Genomic DNA, 20,961 nt, shown 5'->3' on the forward strand with positions numbered 1-20,961 from the left:
GATATGCTTCAGTTAAAATGATTGTCTTAGAAAATGAAGGCTTGCACACAGAAAATATTATACTTCATGCAGAGACTCATGAAAGTTCTCAGCATATGTTAAGAACATTTTCTTCCACCTGGGTCCAGCTACAGCAAAATACATCCCATTACAATACTTGTGGGTTTTATTAGATGACTATGTATTAGAACAAAGGCCTTGATTCCTAAAAGCTTGATTAGGAACATACAGATATTAAAAAAAAACGTAGCCATAGTCACGTTACCCTTTTTCTGGGTGTACTGCAATAGATCTTGGCTGGTCCAGACCCTGGGATATAATTACATATCGGAATGAGCCATTGAGCCTGGCAACTTCAATTAAGTTGAAGCCATGATCTGTCCAATATATGTTACCTAAGGAAAATACCATGAAGTTACTGAAAAAAGAAAACACCACTTCAGAAATGTTAAAATCTTAAATTCATATGTTAAAACCTGAAACTAACTGCTATATTTTAAATTGTGTGCATCTTATATTTTAATTTTTAGTCCTTTTCAGTGTTCTGTTTTAAACTATAAACTTGTATTGCTGGTTGTCACAATTGAGACCATCCATATAAGAAACAAGATAGTTAAATATTTTTTTCAGTTTAATAAAATTGAACCCACTCCACACCAAAAAACAACGCACCACTCCTCAAGAAAAAAGAAACACAGCACCATTGTGATATATTAATAAAATAATAACAAAAAATACTAGATAATTGGAATATTGTAAGTTGCTAATGAAAGTAAATCAAATTAGTCTTGAGCTGAAATGAAAGCGCATACTGTCAGAAATCATAACAATACCAGCAGCAAATAAACTCCTACCTGCTATCCAATCCACTGCAATGCCTTCAACTCTTCCCAAACCATTTGTAACAATGTCTTCTTTCCATGTTTGGTCTCGTTTAGATCTGCTAATTTTGTTGAAACCCATGTCTGTCCAATAGATTGTATCATTACCTATAAAAACGTGATGAGAAATCTTGGATTAATTTAGTTACTTTAGCCCAGGTGTCTACATCAATAATGGTAAAATTTGTAATCATTAAGAGTTTTGGAAGAATCAAAAAATTAACAAGAAAAGAAAAAGAAGTGATAAATTTGGGAGCTATATGATAAAAGAATAAAAAATTGGAAAAAATACCCGGTTCATCTTTTATTTTAAACATCCTGACAAGCTTTTGCTGGCATCCTTTTTTCAGTGTTGAGGTATTTCTTTTCTGTGCCATTCCACTGCAGGTAACTTTCCATAAGAAGGAAGAGAAGGGCCACTAAGCAATGTTTGAGTACAATATTATTTTCACTGACCATTTAAACTCATAGGCCAGGCTGAGAATTTGAAGTGGAGAAAGCGCAGACGTGCATTCCATTCTGTTGCCACAAAGTACCACTGGTAAATGGATGGGGAAAACCAAGTGATGACACCCCTCAAGCAGAATTCCCTCTATTTCTGTTGTCAGAGCTATCACAGCCATGTTGCAATACACATTCTGATTGGGTAGACATTAATTGAGGACTTCCACAATTAGATATTCCCTCTGGGAAAGACAACCTCTTTCAGCCAGTGTTCCTACTGCCTCTTTCTAAGAGTTACAATTTTCTTGTTGAAGCCATCTTCGTCAAGACCAACCAGGTCAAGGGGGAAGGATTGAACACCTGTTCACTACTGTGCTTTTCCACTTCACAGATCCCTCCAGATGACAGGCTGAGTCTTCAGACTTATTTTAGTGTAAGCATACCAGAAGTTTATTCAACAGAGAGTGGGAAGAACCAAATAAGTGAAGCTGGAAGACGTAATATTCTCAAACTGGAAATGGATTCTTAGAATTCTGCTGAACAATACCTCATTGATAACATCAAAGCAATTACTAGGAAAAAGTTACAGTGGTAACTCTGTGTAAGAATTCCGAGTACTGACAGCTGACAATCGCTCCAAAAAAATCTAGCAAGTGCTGTCAAAAAAAAAAGAGACCAAGCAGCAGAGAGACCAAAAAAAGCCTTACTTAAATCACCCTTAAGAGAACTAAAAAAAAAACCGTCATTTTTAGGAGATAGCACTGATCTAGTAGCTGACAATAGCAAATGAAATTTATTTCAGAAAAGGTTTCTGTGATGGCATGGCTTCTTTTGCAGTCCTCTCTCTAGTATGTTCACTACTGCAAGAGGAAGTTTACAAAGCACATGCTTCTAGAAAATATGCTTAAAAGTAAATACTAACGAGTATGCAAATCATTCTACCATACACTACCATACATTGAAATTAAACCATAGTTGACAAGTTGTTTTTTTAAAATTCTCATATTCAGTTACAGTCCTACACCTTATTTGCCTACATTTTACACTCTAAATTAAATGTTCATTAAACATACCTGTAAAATACAGCGAATATGACATTTTGATATAACTGTTCAACGGTGCTATAAGGCAATTTTTTTTAAGTACTGATTTATGTTATCTATTCAATACAAAACTTTCCAGTCACTATATTCTATACATTACATTGGAGAATCTTCTTTGATTTTCGGGTACCTCATGATATCTGAAGAGAAATCATACTCTCATGCTCTATAGTGAAAAATACCCACTAAATTAATCAGTATTAAACTTATAAGGATTCCTGTTAGTTACAAATACAAACATATTCCAATAATATGCTGTATTTGAGGATTTTATGGTAGTTCTCTCCAAAAGTAATACCTCCTATTCATTTCCATGGAAACTAAAACAGATACAAAGAGCACAAAAACACTAATCAATTTGGTAAATTCTCAGCTACAAAGTGGTATTTTTCAAAGTGATCTTTATGTCCAGCAGACAGTGAGTGACATACCTATGATATAACTAAAGCTCTGAGTACTAGCTGGCACTGGTTTGAAGGCAAAATATCCAAGTAAGAAGGCACTACGAAACACTAAGTGAACTTGAAATTTTGCTAGGTAGAGGTACAAACCGTCAGCAAAGAAGGTAGGCCAAAAGAAGAGAAGTGTTTAATGAGTTTAACTTCTTACTTGTTGGCAAAAGATTAGTGATATTTGTGTGATGAAGTAGTCAAAATGAACAAGGAGTAAGACGTTTAGAAGTTTTGAATTGTTTTCTTTTCCATGTATAAAAGCAGTAGAAAATATCTAACATACATACGATAAACTATACAGAATATTTACCTGCATGGAAGTCTACGCCCACTGCAAATGAGGTTCCAGATACAGGCATTAAAGCTTCCATTTTATCATTTGGATCAAGAGGAATTCCTCTAATCCCTTCATGCACAGAATACATAACAAATGATTCAATACCTAAGGGAAAAAAATCAAATAGGTAATTAAAGCAAAATGGAGACATTCCCTGTGAACAAGAGTTGAGGAATTAATAAGTATTAGACAGAGTTTTCCTATACTGTTCCACAGTTGTCCAGAATGATAAATTCAACTATTTGAAAAAAAATCCATGAATTATTATAGCTTATTTCTAATTAAGTTATAAATACAGTTTTACAGATAGGAGGGAATTACTGTCCATTTCAAGCACCACCTTGCAATTAAGTAATTAGTATTAATGAAAATTTAAACTAAGAATAAACTATTTCGAATTATGAGACATTTAATAATCCTTTCAGTGCATATCTATGTTTTATGTATTTAGCAAGAGAGCTCCACAGAACTGTGTAAATTGACTTTTGTGGCATGAGATTCACCTCACCTCCCTTAGTCATGCACACTTCCTTTACAAACAATAGAGAAATACATAGTTTAAGAAAATCATGTATTGGATGCATTTTAAATGTCTACATTTGTGTTGCATTAATAACACAACAGAAGCATAGATTTCTATTAAGTAGGAAGAAAACAACTGAAATGAATCAAACCTTTTGACAAACAAAATTATATCAAGTATTGTTGCATTTATCTATGCATTTATCTATTCTATTGTAATAGAACTCTTCTTGAGGGAAATTATATAGTGTCATGATATGCAACTCAAAATCTTGAAGTTCAACTATGATATACAAACACGTTTCTTCAACAAGTAAATGAAATGAACTATACTAAACATGTATGTATGCATGCATGGAATACTACTTCTTAGCTTTTTCCATGAATTTTCACGAAAAAAAAAAACTCATTAAAGGAAAATTCAATCATCGAATCTGTTATTATCTAGAAAACTATTAAAAAAATAACATCCACCAGTTTTACTTTTACACACAACTAGAAGTTACATCTGAAGAAGTACAAAAGAACATATTAGAAGTAAAAAAGTTGTCCAGTTATATATGGAAAGCACTGAAGTAGTAGAAAGCCACATTTATGTTGCTTAATTTTGTTTTCATATATAGTCTGTTATGAACTATACAGCAATACTCCATAGGAATAATTAACAAAAAAAAATTGTAACTACAATTCATGTCAAAAATAAAATGCCTTTCACTGTTTTGTATAACAATCAGGCTTTTCTTTTTACTAAGGGTAATACAATAGCAGTAAATACCCAACCCTTCAGATTGCTGTCTGTAATTTAGGTTTAAGATAGGGTGGGCAACAAATATGTATCGCTCAAATGATGGATCAGATGGTCTCCTTTTCTGATTATTAAATAAAAAGGTGAAAAAAATTCCTTAGGATTTCCACAAAAAGCTATGCATAGCTAAATAAATTAAAATCTAAATTGAAATTACCTCTTAATCACAGTAAACTCTTCTCTTTATTCATCACCAAAATAAATAAATGAAGTTTCTTTATAAGTTAGTTAGAGTTCCCATAAAACTGAAGTAAGCTAAAATAAATATTGAAAGCTGATCTACCTTTGCATGCCATGCGGTTTTTCTGAAGATTGTAGCCTACTGTACAAACACAGGTTCTTGTGGTTTCTGATGTTGGTAAACAGAGTTGGGAACAGCCACCATTATTGAATTGACAGGAATTGCTACCTAGAACATAACAGGACAGAAAATACAACAGGTAACATAATTTGAACAGTGAAATCCTGACTAAAAAATGAGTATTGCTATCAATTTTTTAATATTGACAAAAAATTTTTTTTTTCAGGCAAATTCTTGGCAAATTGAAGATAAGCACAAAATATTTCAGGCTATACTATTATTCGTATACTTTGTCATGCAACACTCTTATAGTACCTGTGCACTCAAAAGAAGGTTTTTTCCTTACAATATTTTTAGAAAATAATTCAGTTTCTTGAACTTCCTTTTTAAAGTAAAAGAATACGATAAAACTGAAAAAATTTTATGACATTAGCAGCAATGTTGAAATATATTCAATGACAGTCTAAAAGACATTTCTTATTCTGGACCATAAACAAGTCATGGATCATACTTTATTCATTCATTAAATGCTATACTAACCTTGCATCTTCATGAATTACCACTTGCCTAGCATAATTAAGACACTCTCCAATGTGATCTCACAGCTCTATGCTCCTACTTCTTAATTGAAACAGCATTTGCTTTTAGTATACAAACACTTTTCAATAAAACATGCTATAAACAGTATACAGTGTATAATAAATACATTTCAGAAATTTGAAGTGTTATGAAGAAACACTTAAGTCTACTAAGACACACAAGTTATAAATCTGAACAGTACATATTGGATTTATTTTTGCATTCCTAAATATGAGATATGTCTTCATTTGGAATCATAAATATGTTCCAGCAGTCCAACAATACAAATGCAAAAGACATAAAGTTTTAAAGTCTGATATCTTCAGAAAAACTGGACAAATTGTAGAGTAAAAAATAAAATTTAGGATAACACCATTCTATACAGAAGAATCTGTATGTGTCCTCACACCACAAGAAAGGGCATGACTGCCAAAGCACCTGCGGTATATTCTAGGTTTCATAGAAAGTGTTCGTGGAAAGTGCTCAGTACAGAACTGGAATGAATAACATTGAACCCTGAAAGTGAAGGCTGAGAATAATGAAACTAATTGCACATTTTGATAGATTTTTAACAGCTTGAACATGAGAATCTGCTCATAAATGATCTTAGGGAGAAAAAAAAGATGAAATTCCTATGAAGTAGAACTGTTGATTAACTATTCCATGGATAACTGTAATTTTAATTACTAATCACCAAGACTGAATTTCACTCTTGAAAAAAAAATAAACCCACATGATTTGCACATCTAAGATTTGGGAGCAACTGCTGATGCACACATGGCTTGTATATGAAAAAAAAAGTTATTGACACCTTCAAGAATACTATGTTTATGCCCATGTCCTTCACATTAATTTAAGCATTCAACTTCCTTTAAAAAAGATGGAAAAGAAAAGCAAAAACTGGGTAAAATTTTAGTAGCTTTGTCAATACAAAACTGTAATATATGACTTTCTAGAGAAAGAAGTGGAACAGCTACAAAAGCCTTCCTTCCTCACTGTGGAATTATGTTAGGACTTCTAAAACTACTTGCAGTAGATTAATAACAAAAACAGCAAATTCTGTAGCTCAAAAGATCATTCCAGTACATCAATTAATGCATCTACCAATTATGAAGGTGGCCTCTTGACAGTGTGAAATACTGGATGGAAAAATCTAGCAACTGTACTATAGAAAACCTTGATGTGAATTTCAACTTCAGCAGAAACAAAGCAGAACTCTTGTTTCTGAGGAATTTCTTTTTAAAATAAATTTTAAATAATTTTTATTCATTTTGTACTTCAGGTCAAATCACTGTTATGTTCTTTAAGGATTTTGAGTTGCATTGTATTAAGTGGTCTCAGGATCACATAAAAAGTATTTTGGCAATTTCAGATTTTCTTTTGCTTAGTACCCAGCTACAGATAAGCTTCAGTGACAGTTTTCTCAAGTGAAATGTAACCATTGTCCACCATTTTCTGACTACATTCAGTAACCCACACAGGCCAAGAAATAGGATCCTTGATAAGTAGTAGCAGCACGTTGTGAGATACAACCTTCATGTGGGAATATGAGCAGATGTCAAATGTCTAAAATTACTGCATATCTGACAGTGATGTAATTATATGTAATTACACAAAAGTCACGTGTATGTTAATAAAAACAGGTATTAAATATTCCTCCCTATCTAGAAGGACGCTAGTGAGATATTTGGACTACTTATTGTCCATCAGGCAGCTTAGCTCCATACTTAAGACTACCGACTGAAATTGGTACAGCTTAACTTGATCCTGTGTTCTTTGGAAAGCTTCTCTTTAAATTGAAATAATTTGTTTCATGGAGATCTTATCCTCATCTCTCTCAGTACAACCGTCAACACTTTGAAAGCAGCTGGAATCAGAAATAATAATCTATTCCTAAAGAATCTCCCAAATGTTTTCGTCTCTAATAATCTCCAAATTCATAAAATTCTGTGCATGACTTCAAACAACACGTTTTTGTATTTCTGCAATTCCCACTTTGCCAATTAAGTTTCAGCAGTATTAGTAACATTCCCCCATTTTTCTACTGTGTTTTCTGTCAATTTAAAGTCATTACAAGGCTTTAAAGCTAGTAGGTAATCTAGAATGTTAATGACTTCATTTTATTTAAATAATATTTGTTTAGACTTTCAATAATTTCAGATGAGGTGCATGTATCAACTATAATTTTAGCCTAAAAATTTAAACCTAGGCTCTTTACAGAACTCCAACCATCACTACAGTGTAAAATGTAAAGTATCTAATAAATTAAAATACGTAGACAGACATAATCATCTTAGATCAATAATTTATTCAATACTAAAATGTTTTATGGTATTTTATAATTGAATTACAATGACAATTTTTTTCTTATTCTAAGAATGTTTGGAAAATAACATGGGAAAAGGTACTATACAACCTAAGAGGTGGTTAGATATGTTTAAAATTTACCTTGCTGTGCTGCTTTATCATATACTTTCATATGCACAACACCTGAAGTTTTGTTTCGCAGGATAGTTGGGTTTCTTCCATCTCGTTTGTTACAGGTACCAATCTGAGCTAAATTCTGGTCTGCCCACCAAAGCTTTTTATCTGTAAAAATTTCAAGTTTTGAAAATTAAGAGGAGCGATCATTATGAATTACATATATTTGAAAACAAAGTAGGAAAAATCTTTTGAGCTCTTTTCTTTTGAGCTCAGACCACATGTAAGAAAAAACTGTGACTTATATCCAATTTACAACTGAAAATTACAAAATATTACAAAGCACACATCCAATACTACTGCAAAAACAGAATTTGTCCACAGGCCTTTCTATATGCATTTATTATGTACGTGGAGAAAACAGGAATTCAAGTTCCAAGTTTTCGCTGACTTGAATGTTCAAATTAACAAGTATGAGAATTATTATTAAAATCATTAAGAATCTTATTACTGTCGTAAGGATTGAAATCACCAACTTTACACTGATAACAATAATAAAAAGATCATCATAATTTTCATGTGATATTAAAATAATAGAAAAAAACATTCATGAGTCATGAAGATTTCCCTGAAATTTGGACAGGATTCTAAGAGAATGAAGCTAGAAACTATGTTTGATCACTTTCCTGTACCCACTTCAATGAATTTGCATTAAAAATAAGATACAAATGTCATATTACTGTAAAAATAATCTTCTTCATAACAATTGAAACAATAGCATATGAAGATAAGCTACTTAAATGTCAAAAAACTGAAATGTACACAGAAGTATATTGTCTCCATTTCACTTACATCACGTCAGGAAAACGTTATTGTGAAACATTTAAATATAAACATTAGTTTCCTTCAGAAAAATACATTTATCAGTGCCATTCTTTAATCACACAACTTTGATTTATCGCCTGCTGGAATTCATGCAAAAGCCTCTGCAGTTACTAAGCTTGTTAGTCTTTTTTTCACCTAAAAATCTACCAAAATACACTAGTTAATGGTTTATAATTTCCTTGGGGTAGTAAACTTTACTACTTTACCTCAAAGCTATATTGGGCAGTATTCCTATCAAGTTTTGAGTATTTCATGTTTCTTGGAAACATACAAGTGGGCTATAAAATAAGTTACAGCACAGACAAAGTGAAAAGCATTAAATAAAGGAAAAAATCACAAATTTTAAGATGACTTGTCAAGAAATACAGTAATAAAAAGAAATGAAAACAGAAGTACAAAACTTATATTCCCTGTTTCTAAGGCATGGAAGACAGTAAAGGTTGAAAGGAGATGAAATCAGAACTCTAGAAACGTCCTTCAGTCTTCTGCTATTTCTTTATATTTGTATGCATATAAAATGCTTAATTAGCTTTAGTATAGATCTGAAGGATGACATCAAGACCTTAGAACTATGTTCCACAACAGTGACCTCCTGCCAGTGTTTCAAAGATGACACTGGAGTGACAAAGGATAGTCTTCTGGCAGGGACTAGTCAAGTGTCATGAAGCAGGGATGCTCAAGAACTGCTCACCCTTGTATCACATCTGAGACTATCACAACCTCAGAATCAGGCTACTGAAATCAACCATGACATGTTTTTGTGACTTGCTACGTGCCAAGAGAGAAAAAAAAAGTCTTTGAAATTTCATATACAAGGGCACCAGCATTACACAATAAAGGTGAGAAGATTTGCTTAATATAAACATTATCTTCAAAATAAGTATCTTCCATGAGTTACACAGCAACAGTTCAGTCTAGTGGAAACTGAAGAATGAACTGAAATTACAAATATGTATTACTAAAAAGCAAGTAATTCCAAAAGAAATATGCAAATAGTAATAATGCTTACTAATTTTAAGACTAAACATCTACGAACTTTAACTTAACTTCCAAAATGAGAACTCAGCTAAATCTTCGCAACTGAATGTTCACAATGAAGAGCTCCTTACCTAACCAATGCCAAGGCCTTCAGTTGTTTCCCTTATAACAATTTTTTTTCATTTTTATCACAATTAATTTCAGCCAGCTTGTTCCCATCTATTCATCAATCTCAATGGTTGTTGGAATCAAAGCAAAACAGTCCTTTTCTATCTGGGTGAGACTGAAACACAGAGCACACCAAACATACAGAAAACACTTAGCCATTGCTAACTCTTAATGTCATCCTTCAGACATTGCATAAAAGCATTATTTCAGTGGAGAACTTCTGGATGTTTCTAGCTCTAGGCAAACAAAAACAATGCAAAGCACTGCTAGCTATTTCTATCAGGTGCAATAGGCGCATCAACACCCTGATTGCCATTTTTCACAATAAAGGCATTAAGTATAACTAAAATCCTTGGGAAAAGAAAAAAAAAAAAGCACAGAACTAACGTAATCTTTACCAAAATACAGATTTACTTTTGAAGGACAACTAAGAACGTATATATGTCTTATTTCCTTGACAAGCTCACAAGACAGGCCATACCAAATCTTGTTTGCTTGAACCCCAGCACACTGCAGAATAGCTGAATAATTGAATGGTTAAAGCCCTCTTGTTTGCTGGCAGCCAAATGGCCAAGCAGCACATTTACTGGCCAGCTTATCACTTGACGTGTAGCTCTGGAGAGGCAACAGCATGTGCTTCATATTTACACAGAGAAGAAGGAAAATGGGGTGGAGATAAACCAAGTGGAGACATATAAAAGATTTGAAAGGAAAACATGGTATTGTGATAGCAAATTTTGGAATTGGAAATAGGGGGAAGGTCTTTGCAGTAGAAAGACTTGTGCAGAAGAGGAAGAGAAAAACTGAGCTGAGGTCTTAGAATAAAAGAAGATGTGGAGTTTTGCACTGGAGGCTTTACTGGGATAAAGTTATAGAAAGAATCTGAGGTTACTGTTTTTAAGACACAGGATATAGGAAGTCAGTCTTCCCTTGTTCCTCTTCTGCTGCAAATGCTGACAATTTGACAGTACTTCTACTAAATTAAAATGCCTAGCTAAATATATAGAAGTTCTACTGATTTTACTCCAGGGAAGAATTTTTATTTTATTTTATTTTTTTTATTTTTAAATGAATGAACATAATTTCTTTTAATGCTTTGAAGTTTTCAAAAAACAAATTATAATCAGTAGGTACCAATTAATGGAAAAATCGAAAAGCTAGCTTTATCTCCCAACAAATCAGAATATAATTTTTGGCAGCTCTTATATCAAACTCCAAGGAGCTAATGGCCCAACACTGGCACAGAAACCATAGCCAATCTCATGATTTCAAGTCCTGAACACATTAGCTCTCAACACCTCCATAGTATGCACAGATCTTTGATGTGATTGCCTCAAAATTTAAGGTTTACGTCTAAGTTCCACAGTCCATAATATATTTCACAGTGCCTGTCTCTCATTTTCCCTTGGATGCCACAACACCCTTCCTGAGTCCTTACTCCCTTGACAAAACTTAAGCAGTAAGATGAGCTCCTTCCACCTCATTGCAGGTTACTTCTTCGTCGCTAAGGTCAGCAGTGACACTGACTAACACTCTGTAGTTTAACATTTCAGAAAAAAGTCACAGATTTCTATGTTCTAAATTCAAAGTTACAATTTTGATAATCCTCAACCATAGATGAACTCCTATATTTACAGGAAAAATAAAAACAAAAGATGTTTTGTTTGTAAAATTTAATCAGTGAAATAAAATGTAGTTCTGATGCTACCTTTCTAGAAAGTCAGAATAATCTTCTGTTTTTCATGTGCATTTTTAAACTGGAACAATGTAAATGGGCATATATGGACATGCTTAGGCTAAAATATATCTTGCTTTGCAGCAAGTTAGCATTTCACTCATGACGCTTAAAATAGTAATGACTGTGAAATACAATTTCTAAGCAATGTTCTACATGAAGAAAAAGGTATGAACATATGTTTTTTTCCTCTAAATATTTATGTATCTTTTAAAGATCTTAAATGAAATAATTAAATGGAAGAAGTATGTATAATTGCAAGTTTAACATCATCAGCATTTTAATTTCAGAAAGACAAAGTTATTACTGTAGATGAACCAAAAATAAAACCTTAGATGAAAAAACTTTTTAACTTTGGAAACACTGCATTTCCAAAAAATTCTATGCAGTAAATTAATTTTTAGGCTTTTTTTTCCCCATTAAATAAGTTGTTGCCTATTATGCAGTTTTAATATTTAAGAAAATTATTACGCATAGCCAGATAGTTGAGTGTTTCATGATGAAAGTTGCAGACCTGAAAAAACAATCTGTATTGCAATAACTGTACTCTCACAAAAGAATATGAAGTCTGAAAAAAACAAAGCAAGACAATCATTTATTGATGAGTCTTCACAAGTTTATTACAACAAAACAATCTACAGAATGAATATATTCTGAATATGAAGATTTGGAGACATAAATGGAACTCTCCGGTGAAACCTAAGTTAATTTTAAAGGAAATCTATTATCTTAAGCATCCAAAGGTGCTAGAATTGGCTGAGAGAAAAAATCATTTTATGATATAAATCTACTAAACTAGCAGTAGCTTGCATCAATCTTTAGAACAAAAAATTCCTGTGCTCAGTTTTGATGGTGTGAATTATAACAACAACAAAAAAAAACCAACTCAGATACATAAGAATATAGTGGTACCTGTATGATACAATGCACATGGAAAGTCACAGCTATTTTTTTTATTTTTTGTTTACATGAGATTATGACCCACAATAACGGATTATCTGTCCTTTAGGCTTAGTCCAGCCTTCTCCATTAAATGCTTTTACATGAGTTATATCAGTATTCAAATCTTCTGAGCATGAATCAGAGTGGACCACTATATAATTTTGATGTTTGCTGTCATACAGTTCATGGTATATACCAGAACTCACTTTATGTATCCAAACACATCCACAAAATAAGTAAAGACTGGAGTGCAAGAAGGAAGCAAAATGTATACAATTTTTTTTTTTTTTTTTGCAGCATTTATTTCAAGAAGTGACCAAAATTTTTAAGGCATTTCTTTGGTATTTTGTCCAAAATTATGGCTAAGGTTTTGACTGACTACAGAAACAGCAATCTGATTACTACCTCTTTAAGGAAAGTAAATAAGAAAAAGTCCCAAATAACTAACTCTGCGTACTCTTTTACAATGAGATGAAAGTGTAATGTGCTCAGTGAGGAAGTTCGATCATCTGCAATTATCCTTACCACAAATGCTTTTCTTTCTCCCTTTAAGTATTAGTACAGAGCCAAACCATTTCTGCATCAGCAATTGTAGGTTCAAACATGCCTCTTGTCTGCTGTGCTACTAGATGAGACTGTTGCTGCTCAAGTGAACAGCATCCACACAATTTCCATCAATGGTGTCAGAAATGCAAGATCATAGAGTTCTTTTCTTCCTTTCACAACAGATACAAGAAATAGAAGGTAAGTCAGCACTAAATAGATTCACAACTAGTCCTAAGAGTACTGGACAGTCAATACAGAGCATGAGTAACATCTTATGCCACCTATACTATTAAAAAGGACAAATCAAAACTGATCACAAGAAAATACTGAAAATGTGCTCCATAATGATTCTTTTATCTACCTCTTCCATTCTAGTTAACATGACACCTGGGTAAGCAGTACTTAGAAATACTATTTACAAGATCTTATTGATCTAGTTCTTATTTTTCTTTAGCACAGAGGTTTTATATGGTGGACTACAAGTTTTCTAAAGACATATGGATACGGTATGGGAAATTAAAGGAGAAAGACAACCTGAACATTTGAGTGAAATGCAAATCTGGAAATTCCAGATACATTTTTAAAAAATAATAATCAAATTTCAAACTACAGGCATCTTGAGGTATAACTTCTTATGTCTGTCTGTCAAAAAGCATTAACTCGTTCTAGCTGTTCAGTTATGCCCTTAGAGTTAAAGAACACAGGGTTCCGTTGTTCAGAAAGCACTGGATGAGTGATGGATGACACAAGGCACATCACGCTCTCATACAAAAGAAATGCTGTACTGCTGTTTTTGACCACAATTCTAATCAAGATTTTGAACTTTTTCATTTTCCTTTTACATATATGTTCTCACTAGATGATTAATTTGTGATTTCTAGGTAAGCGTTAGGATAATCAATCTGTTTCTATGTTTACAATATAGTTGACTAAACTTACAATAGTTTGCTTTCACAAAATAGTAAAGAAATAACTATTTGAAATCTTTAAATATCAAACTGGTTTGATTATACTAAATAAGAAGGTTGTTTGATAATAAGTTACAACCTTCTTGCTGAAATTGTGCTATAATAAATATTTAAAAGTGTTGTATTTATCCATTTTGTTGGGTAATTAGCATTAAGTGCAACAACATATTGGGAAACAGCAATTTAAAATGCCAAAAATTGCTACACTAGCATTGTGGACAGTCCTTTGGAGATTTCAAGCTGTACTGTGAATGCAAATTTTGATGGGCCATTAGTTTTCATTAATGATAGCTTGAGTATTTACGGAAGACAACTATGTACTGTACTTAGAACTGGGCAAATTGCCTAGATATATTTCATATATTAATGTTAATGTAATGAATGGTGTTATGGCAATTAGAAGACTGATGACTTGGAAAATTAAGGTGTATGTATCTGAAGTTTCCTGATTGAAGCAGCCCCTTCCATTTAACAATCACTTTCAGAAAAGTCACAGATCCCACCGCTTGAGTTACCAGAAATGCATTATGGTGCTATTTGCTGAATTTTGTTTAGGAAAAAGAAAAAATTCAAACAACCAATATATCAGCTAACCACATGACAGAAAGTAAAGACAGCATGAATATATTTTGTTAATATGAACTACCATGTTCTCTCTAAAATGAAACACCATCACTATCTATTTTGATTGATAGTAATATAAGAATAATACAGGTAAAAAAATATTGTTCTAATATCTGCACTCTCATTGAGAAGCTATTATATTATCTCCGATTTTGTTGCATTGCTGTTTTTTTAACATTAATTTCAACAGAAATAGCATTTATACATAGAATCATACAGTATATGAAGTTAGTATATTTTACATTATTAAGTATGTCATGAGAAACACTAACACCCATCATCACAGAACATTTCCTTTGAGGTTTCTACCACAAGTATTTATTGTAAAAAAATCACCAATGCACAACAAATTATGTCTTCACTATACAATCTACATCGTATTCCTATTTTCTAATGAAGTTAGTTGAATTTCGTAATTTTATGAAAACTGTATTTTTGTGAGGAGCTGATACGAAATCCACTCAAGTATCTCTGACAGAAGACTACGCAGCTACCAGGAAAAGTGCAAAAATCAGATATGGAATATCATACTTTAAAGTCAGGTGAATCTTAACACAAGCACTGAAAATATTTTCTCCGTTTCTTAATCTTGAAAAGTGTACCACTGTATCACACAGTAAAATCAGAGATTCTATCACAAGGAACGTCACTAGTTTCCAAAATGGTAGATATATTTTTTTATCAACTTGTAAATGGTGTCAGCAGTAGGTGTTAAAAATTATGCAGGAAACAGAGTGCTGTGAATCAGAGAAGCTGGTAAAAGATCACAAGAAACTTCACAGGATTTGAACAAAGTAAAATGAATCCTTAATATAGTGCCAGAAGAAAACTACCATTGACCAAATGTCAGACAATAAACAGTGAGAGGTACTAAACAAAAGCATTAACGCACATTTCTGAATAGTGATTTAATTAAAAATGGCTGCTGTTGCATTCACATGCAGAGAATGCACTTTTGGAGAAAAAGACGACTTGCAAATGGAATTTCATCATGGGTGTATGGCAACACCTTAGTAATACAAAAAGGTAACAGGAAAAAATGAATTTTATATGCTTAAGGTCATGGAAAAAATAGTAATTTCGGACATATTCAAATGCTTTACTTTCACAAGGAATATAATTTTCTTTGTATACATATCATGCATCAAAATATGAAGCAAAGGCAGGAACAAAAAGACTAGGAATTCTGGAGCTTAGTCTACGGAAAAATAAAGATGACTGACACTTGAGCAGAAAAATAGTAAATAGAAGAAATAAAGTACAGCAGGATGCAAATTACATAACTTGTTTCCATTTCCCTCAAAGATAAGCCTGAGAGTCACTTTGACATCAACATTTCTGTTATCATTTTTTCATGCCAAGGAAGGAATACGCCTCATGTTCCTTCTGTATGCTACCACTAAAGGATCTAACGGTAAGAAAATCTTAAAGTCTAGACAGGACTAAACCAAGTAAATATCTGAAACAATAAAAATTAACTTCCAAACAGTTTACAATGGTTAGCTAGAAAAAAAAACATCAGGAATGTAAACTAGAAGATATAGCAAAATGTCTTGGAAATTGTCATAAGATCCATTAATTTTCTGTGCCTTCTGTAAGGACTATGGCTATCTTAGATTAGATTGCAGTCACTTCGCAAGCAAAACAACCTCACCCCTCCTTCCTTTCCTGGTTTTAGCTGTTTAGACCAAAAAAGGCTCTAATTATCAAAAACAACTGACAAATGTATTATGACCTAGCAAGACTACCCTAGATTCTGAAAATACTGAACTCCATCTCTTCTTTCTGCCCTAGTGGAAACATAAATTAGCAATATGACATGAACATTTACCTAACATATTAAATAAATAAAATTAAGCTGTCCAAAATACCAGTTTGACCTGGAGAAACACCCAATGCCAAAAACTATTCTGATTTGTTTTATACCTACCACTGCTTGTGTACAAGAAGCTGATGTAAAGCTATCAGAACTTCAGGAAAACAAATGGCATCTGTGTTGCTATAGTATGTTCCATGACATAAAAACATACAGGAGAAATGAATAAAGAATTCTTTCATGTTTTTCAATCAGTGCATACAATATTGTAAGCTGCAATGTATATTACAGTACTTCAGTGTCATATTGCACTTTATCACAACTGTGGTTCTTAAATAAAAACAAAATCAAAAAGCAGAACAAACAAAAACTCAAACACATCTTGTGTTTACCAGTTTCAAGTAGGAAGACTTGTCGTCACCCATAAAAATAAGGAATCCTAAACTACTATATCACAGAATCATAAAATGGCCTGAGTTGGAAGGGACTTTAGGGATCATCAAGATCCAATTACCCTGCTGCAGGCAGGGTTACCAACTGCTAGATCAAGTACTAGATCAGATTGCCCAGGGCCCCATCCAATGTGGCCTTGAGCACCTCCAAGGACAGGATATCCATAAGCTCTCTGGGCAGCCTGTTCACGTGCCTCACTACCCTCTCAGTGAAAAACTTCCCCTTGACATCCAATCTAAATCTTCTCTCCTTTAGTTTAAAACCATTCCCCCTTGACATATCACTATCTACTCATGCAAAAAATGGATTTCCCTCCTGTTTATAACCTCTCTCTAAATATTGGAAGGCCACAATGAGATCTCCCCACAGCCTTCTCTTCTCCAAACTGAACAAGCCCAGCTCCTTCAGCTCATCTTCACAGGAGAGGTGCTCTGGCCCTCTGATCATTCTGTGGCCCTCCTCCAGACTCATTCTAAAAGCTTGACAGCTTTTGTGTGTTGGAGGCCCCAGACCTCGATGCAATACTCCAGATGGGGCCTCACAAGAGCACAGTAGAGAGGGCCAATCCCCTCCCTCGGGGCCACCTCCTGCTGGCCACCCCTCTTCTGATGCAGCCCAGGATACCGGCGGCCTTCCGGGCTGCAAGCACACAATACTGGCTCACGTTAAGTCCTTCTTAGCAGGGCTTCTGGGATTACCCTGATCCAAGTGCAATACCTTGCATTTTGTTTATATATGCTTATATATACGCTTAAAAACTAAGCTGCACAAGTTCTCGCCTCTCCACACTGGCAAAAACTCAGCTACTTTCATATAATCAAGCACAAAATATTTCTTCAGATAATAGCTATAAACTCTTTATTCTATACCCCAGATGGACCATCACTCCTGTAGCTTCTGTGAATCATGGATAAAGACTTGATACCATAGATATATCAGTGACAGTAAGAACAAATATTCTTTACAACATCTCATATTAAAACCTCCAATAGCTCCCTGAAGTAAAGATCATCTATTCATTTAATTTTGAGTTACAATCTAATCAATGAAAGACAATTTTTCCCTATTAACATTCATAACTTCTTCTGACACAAAACTTGCTTTTGTTTATGCATGTATACATAGAAGCATCACTTCTCCAACTAATTTTGACAACATTTACAATTCAATACTTGATAAATATTTTCATAATAAACTTATTTAAGTAGTTACTGCTTTAAAATACAACTTAACGTACACTGTGTGTATACAGTCTTTGGAGATCATTTAAAGTAATTTTTGAAAGCACATATGTGCATAGTTAATCAACTAAGTGAAATACTTTTTAGAGGAGACTAGCAGTTGATGAGTCAACTATGCCAACAAAAATCTAGATATCAATAGAATTTATCAGAAAATCCCAGAGAAATTCAAATCATTTTGAATTAAATTAGTACAAAGGTAAGCAAAGCATTTAGAGGAAAAGCAGAAAGATTATATTTCTAGTTATCTTCAGAAGAATATAAAACACTAGTTCTGAGTCAAACTGTAATTTCTTAACACTCCGTATCCTAGTTCCAGTGAGGGCCAAGAGTTGTAGGTGCATATGAGAAATATAGAAAATTCAATGGTATATTCAATCTGAAATTTAAAGACCCCCTTGTAGAAAATTAGCCTAATATTACCTTCCTTCTTTTTAAGGTGTTTTTTTCTTTTTTTTTTGAATATTAAAAAAACATTTAAATTATCCCAGCATTTCTGAAGTGCAATGTACAAAAATGAAAAGCTTATTTTACAGTCAACATGGAATATTACGCAGCAGACATCTGAGAATCCAACTCTTCAATTTATGAAAACTTTTCTCACAAAAACAAGTTTCACATGTACTATGAGAATCATCTACAATAGTAACTTTTTTACAAGATTTGTCAGTTCATAATTAATTAGCATCTAATTGTTTGAAAATCATTGCTGTTAGCACTGGACTTACCCATTATGGTTAAAGCTGTGGCTTTTGGTAAATCTTCTTTCATTGAGTCTATTATTTCAAGATTACCACCATCCAGGTTGCATCTATTTATGGTTCCATTTCCTGAACTGATCCAGTAAAGTTTGTTCTCCACATAATCTATTGATAAACCTGTAATTAACATACACAACTTTAACTTTGGCTTTATTACCAAACGTACACTTAATGTTAAGTTGTTTTCATAAAACAGTGTATTCAAGAAAACAATTACATATATACATGTATACATTATCTATCCACTCAAGCTTCAGAAAAGAAAGAAATCAAGAAAACTAAATAAATTTGGACATTTGTAGTGAAAAACAACATGTTTTTTGAAATATTTCCACCTTTTATTTCTCCAAACATCTGCAGAAATGAATCAGTGACTGATGGAAGGACCATCTGGCAATGAGATACTTGAAAGAACCCAAGTCCTAAGAGAGGTCATTAACTACTAGGAAAAGTCAACCAGAACCCAACAATTTATTTTAAACTTACGAACATTCAGACAAACAATCTATTTTTTTGTGTTTAAGAACTGCAAAGAGTTTATTCTCTCCCTACGTATACAGCTCTCCTCTTAGAACGCTGAAAAAAAATAAAATACCACAACTTAATGCTAGTAACCAATAAACTTGTAGTACACATTTTAATTTAGTTTCATAGTAAACTGACCTCATGATCAGCTCTTTGGAGTTAGATGCACGAAAACTTAGAAATAAAAATACTTTCAAATAAACCTATTAAATAAAGAGCAAGCATATAATCTTTTAAAAGAAATAACAAAGAATTAAAAGATAATGTATTTCAGATTCTCTAATCCTTTAAAAATGTTGAAGAAATTGCAACAACAAATTTTCCACTGAGAAATATGCTTGGCATTGTGACAATACATAGCATAATAATTTGCTTTCGTACTAGACTTTTCCCAGAACTCATGTTAAGCATCCAACAGAAAACTGCCAAAAAAATAGTGTATTTCACTGCAAAAGTCAGCCTCCAAAAATTGCACAGCACAAGAGTACTTCTATCCTGTAATCTGCTCTGTAGAAAGCAAGACCTATTTTCAAAATTCTGACAGGAGGAAGCAGTGCCATGCACAGCAGTACTTACAGCTGGCATCATGCCACTACTCCTTTACGCATATTTGACACAGTACGCCAAAAGGCACCCACTTTGTAAGCTTTTCAAAAGCTGTTTTCTATTTTCTTCAAAGTTACTGAGATTTCTTCCCACCTCTGCAAGTGTGTCACTTAGAGGATAAGCAACTTGAGCTAAAGAGAGGATAAGGATGTAGTTGCTTCAGACGGATCTAGCAACATATCTCTGCACCTAAGTGCTTTCCAGCTTGTACAACAAGCATTGATCCAAGTGAAAGGGTAGTGCCACATACTGTGGAGACAAGCAGAATTTTGAGTACTTCAGCCTATCACCCAAAACCATCCTGAGAATGTGGATGAACCCCGTCATTGAGTTACATAGGTGCTACACAGGTACAGAGGTTTCCATACTATCAGATAGCAGTTGCTATTTCCAGGAACTACTGACCGCTCGCTCATTTCAGGTACAGAGATCTACTAATGATGTCGCTATAAATGTCATCTATACAACAATTACAACGTTATCTTGCCAGGTTTTCTACTATTTTAGTTATTTAAATAATATTTCTATGCATGAGTATGCCAATTACACAGCATCAACTGATAGAAATAACAATCTCCTTCTATCCAAGTTTACTTTTCCAGAACATTTTTCTTGTATTGTTATATCATCCATTATTATTAACGTAAAACAAATAAAAACAGAAAAAACCAAAAACATGTCAGTCTTCTGAAGAACAAACACATTAGATTTTTTCATGATTTTTCCTGGTTTTACTAACAGAAACAGGTGATTTGCTTGTTTTTAGTGCCACAGTCTTCATGATACACTCTCGTGTGGATGGCCGGCTTACACCCTTTACCAAGGCTGTCAAAGGGAACCTTAGTATGTGTATTGTGGAAGTGAAATA

The 20,961-nt window shown here is 33.3% G+C and overlaps 1 protein-coding gene across 4 annotated transcripts in view; it reads right to left on the reverse strand.

Moving 5' to 3' along the window:
• LRP1B (LDL receptor related protein 1B) overlaps positions 1-20,961 on the reverse strand; it is a 603,435-nt gene that overhangs the window by 138,165 nt on the left and 444,309 nt on the right. For all 4 annotated transcript variants that reach the window (XM_021398823.1, XM_021398822.1, XM_021398824.1 and 1 more), the window contains exons 32-37: positions 18,930-19,079; positions 7,873-8,013; positions 4,828-4,953; positions 3,191-3,322; positions 855-989; positions 266-395 (exon numbers count right to left, since the gene is read on the reverse strand). In XM_021398823.1, the coding sequence (XP_021254498.1) occupies positions 266-395; positions 855-989; positions 3,191-3,322; positions 4,828-4,953; positions 7,873-8,013; positions 18,930-19,079 (814 nt within the window). The remainder of the gene's footprint in view (positions 1-265; positions 396-854; positions 990-3,190; positions 3,323-4,827; positions 4,954-7,872; positions 8,014-18,929; positions 19,080-20,961) is intronic.

Source organism: Numida meleagris, chromosome 5, assembly GCF_002078875.1.
Source record: "Numida meleagris isolate 19003 breed g44 Domestic line chromosome 5, NumMel1.0, whole genome shotgun sequence".
NCBI classification, from domain to species: Eukaryota; Metazoa; Chordata; class Aves; order Galliformes; family Numididae; genus Numida; species Numida meleagris.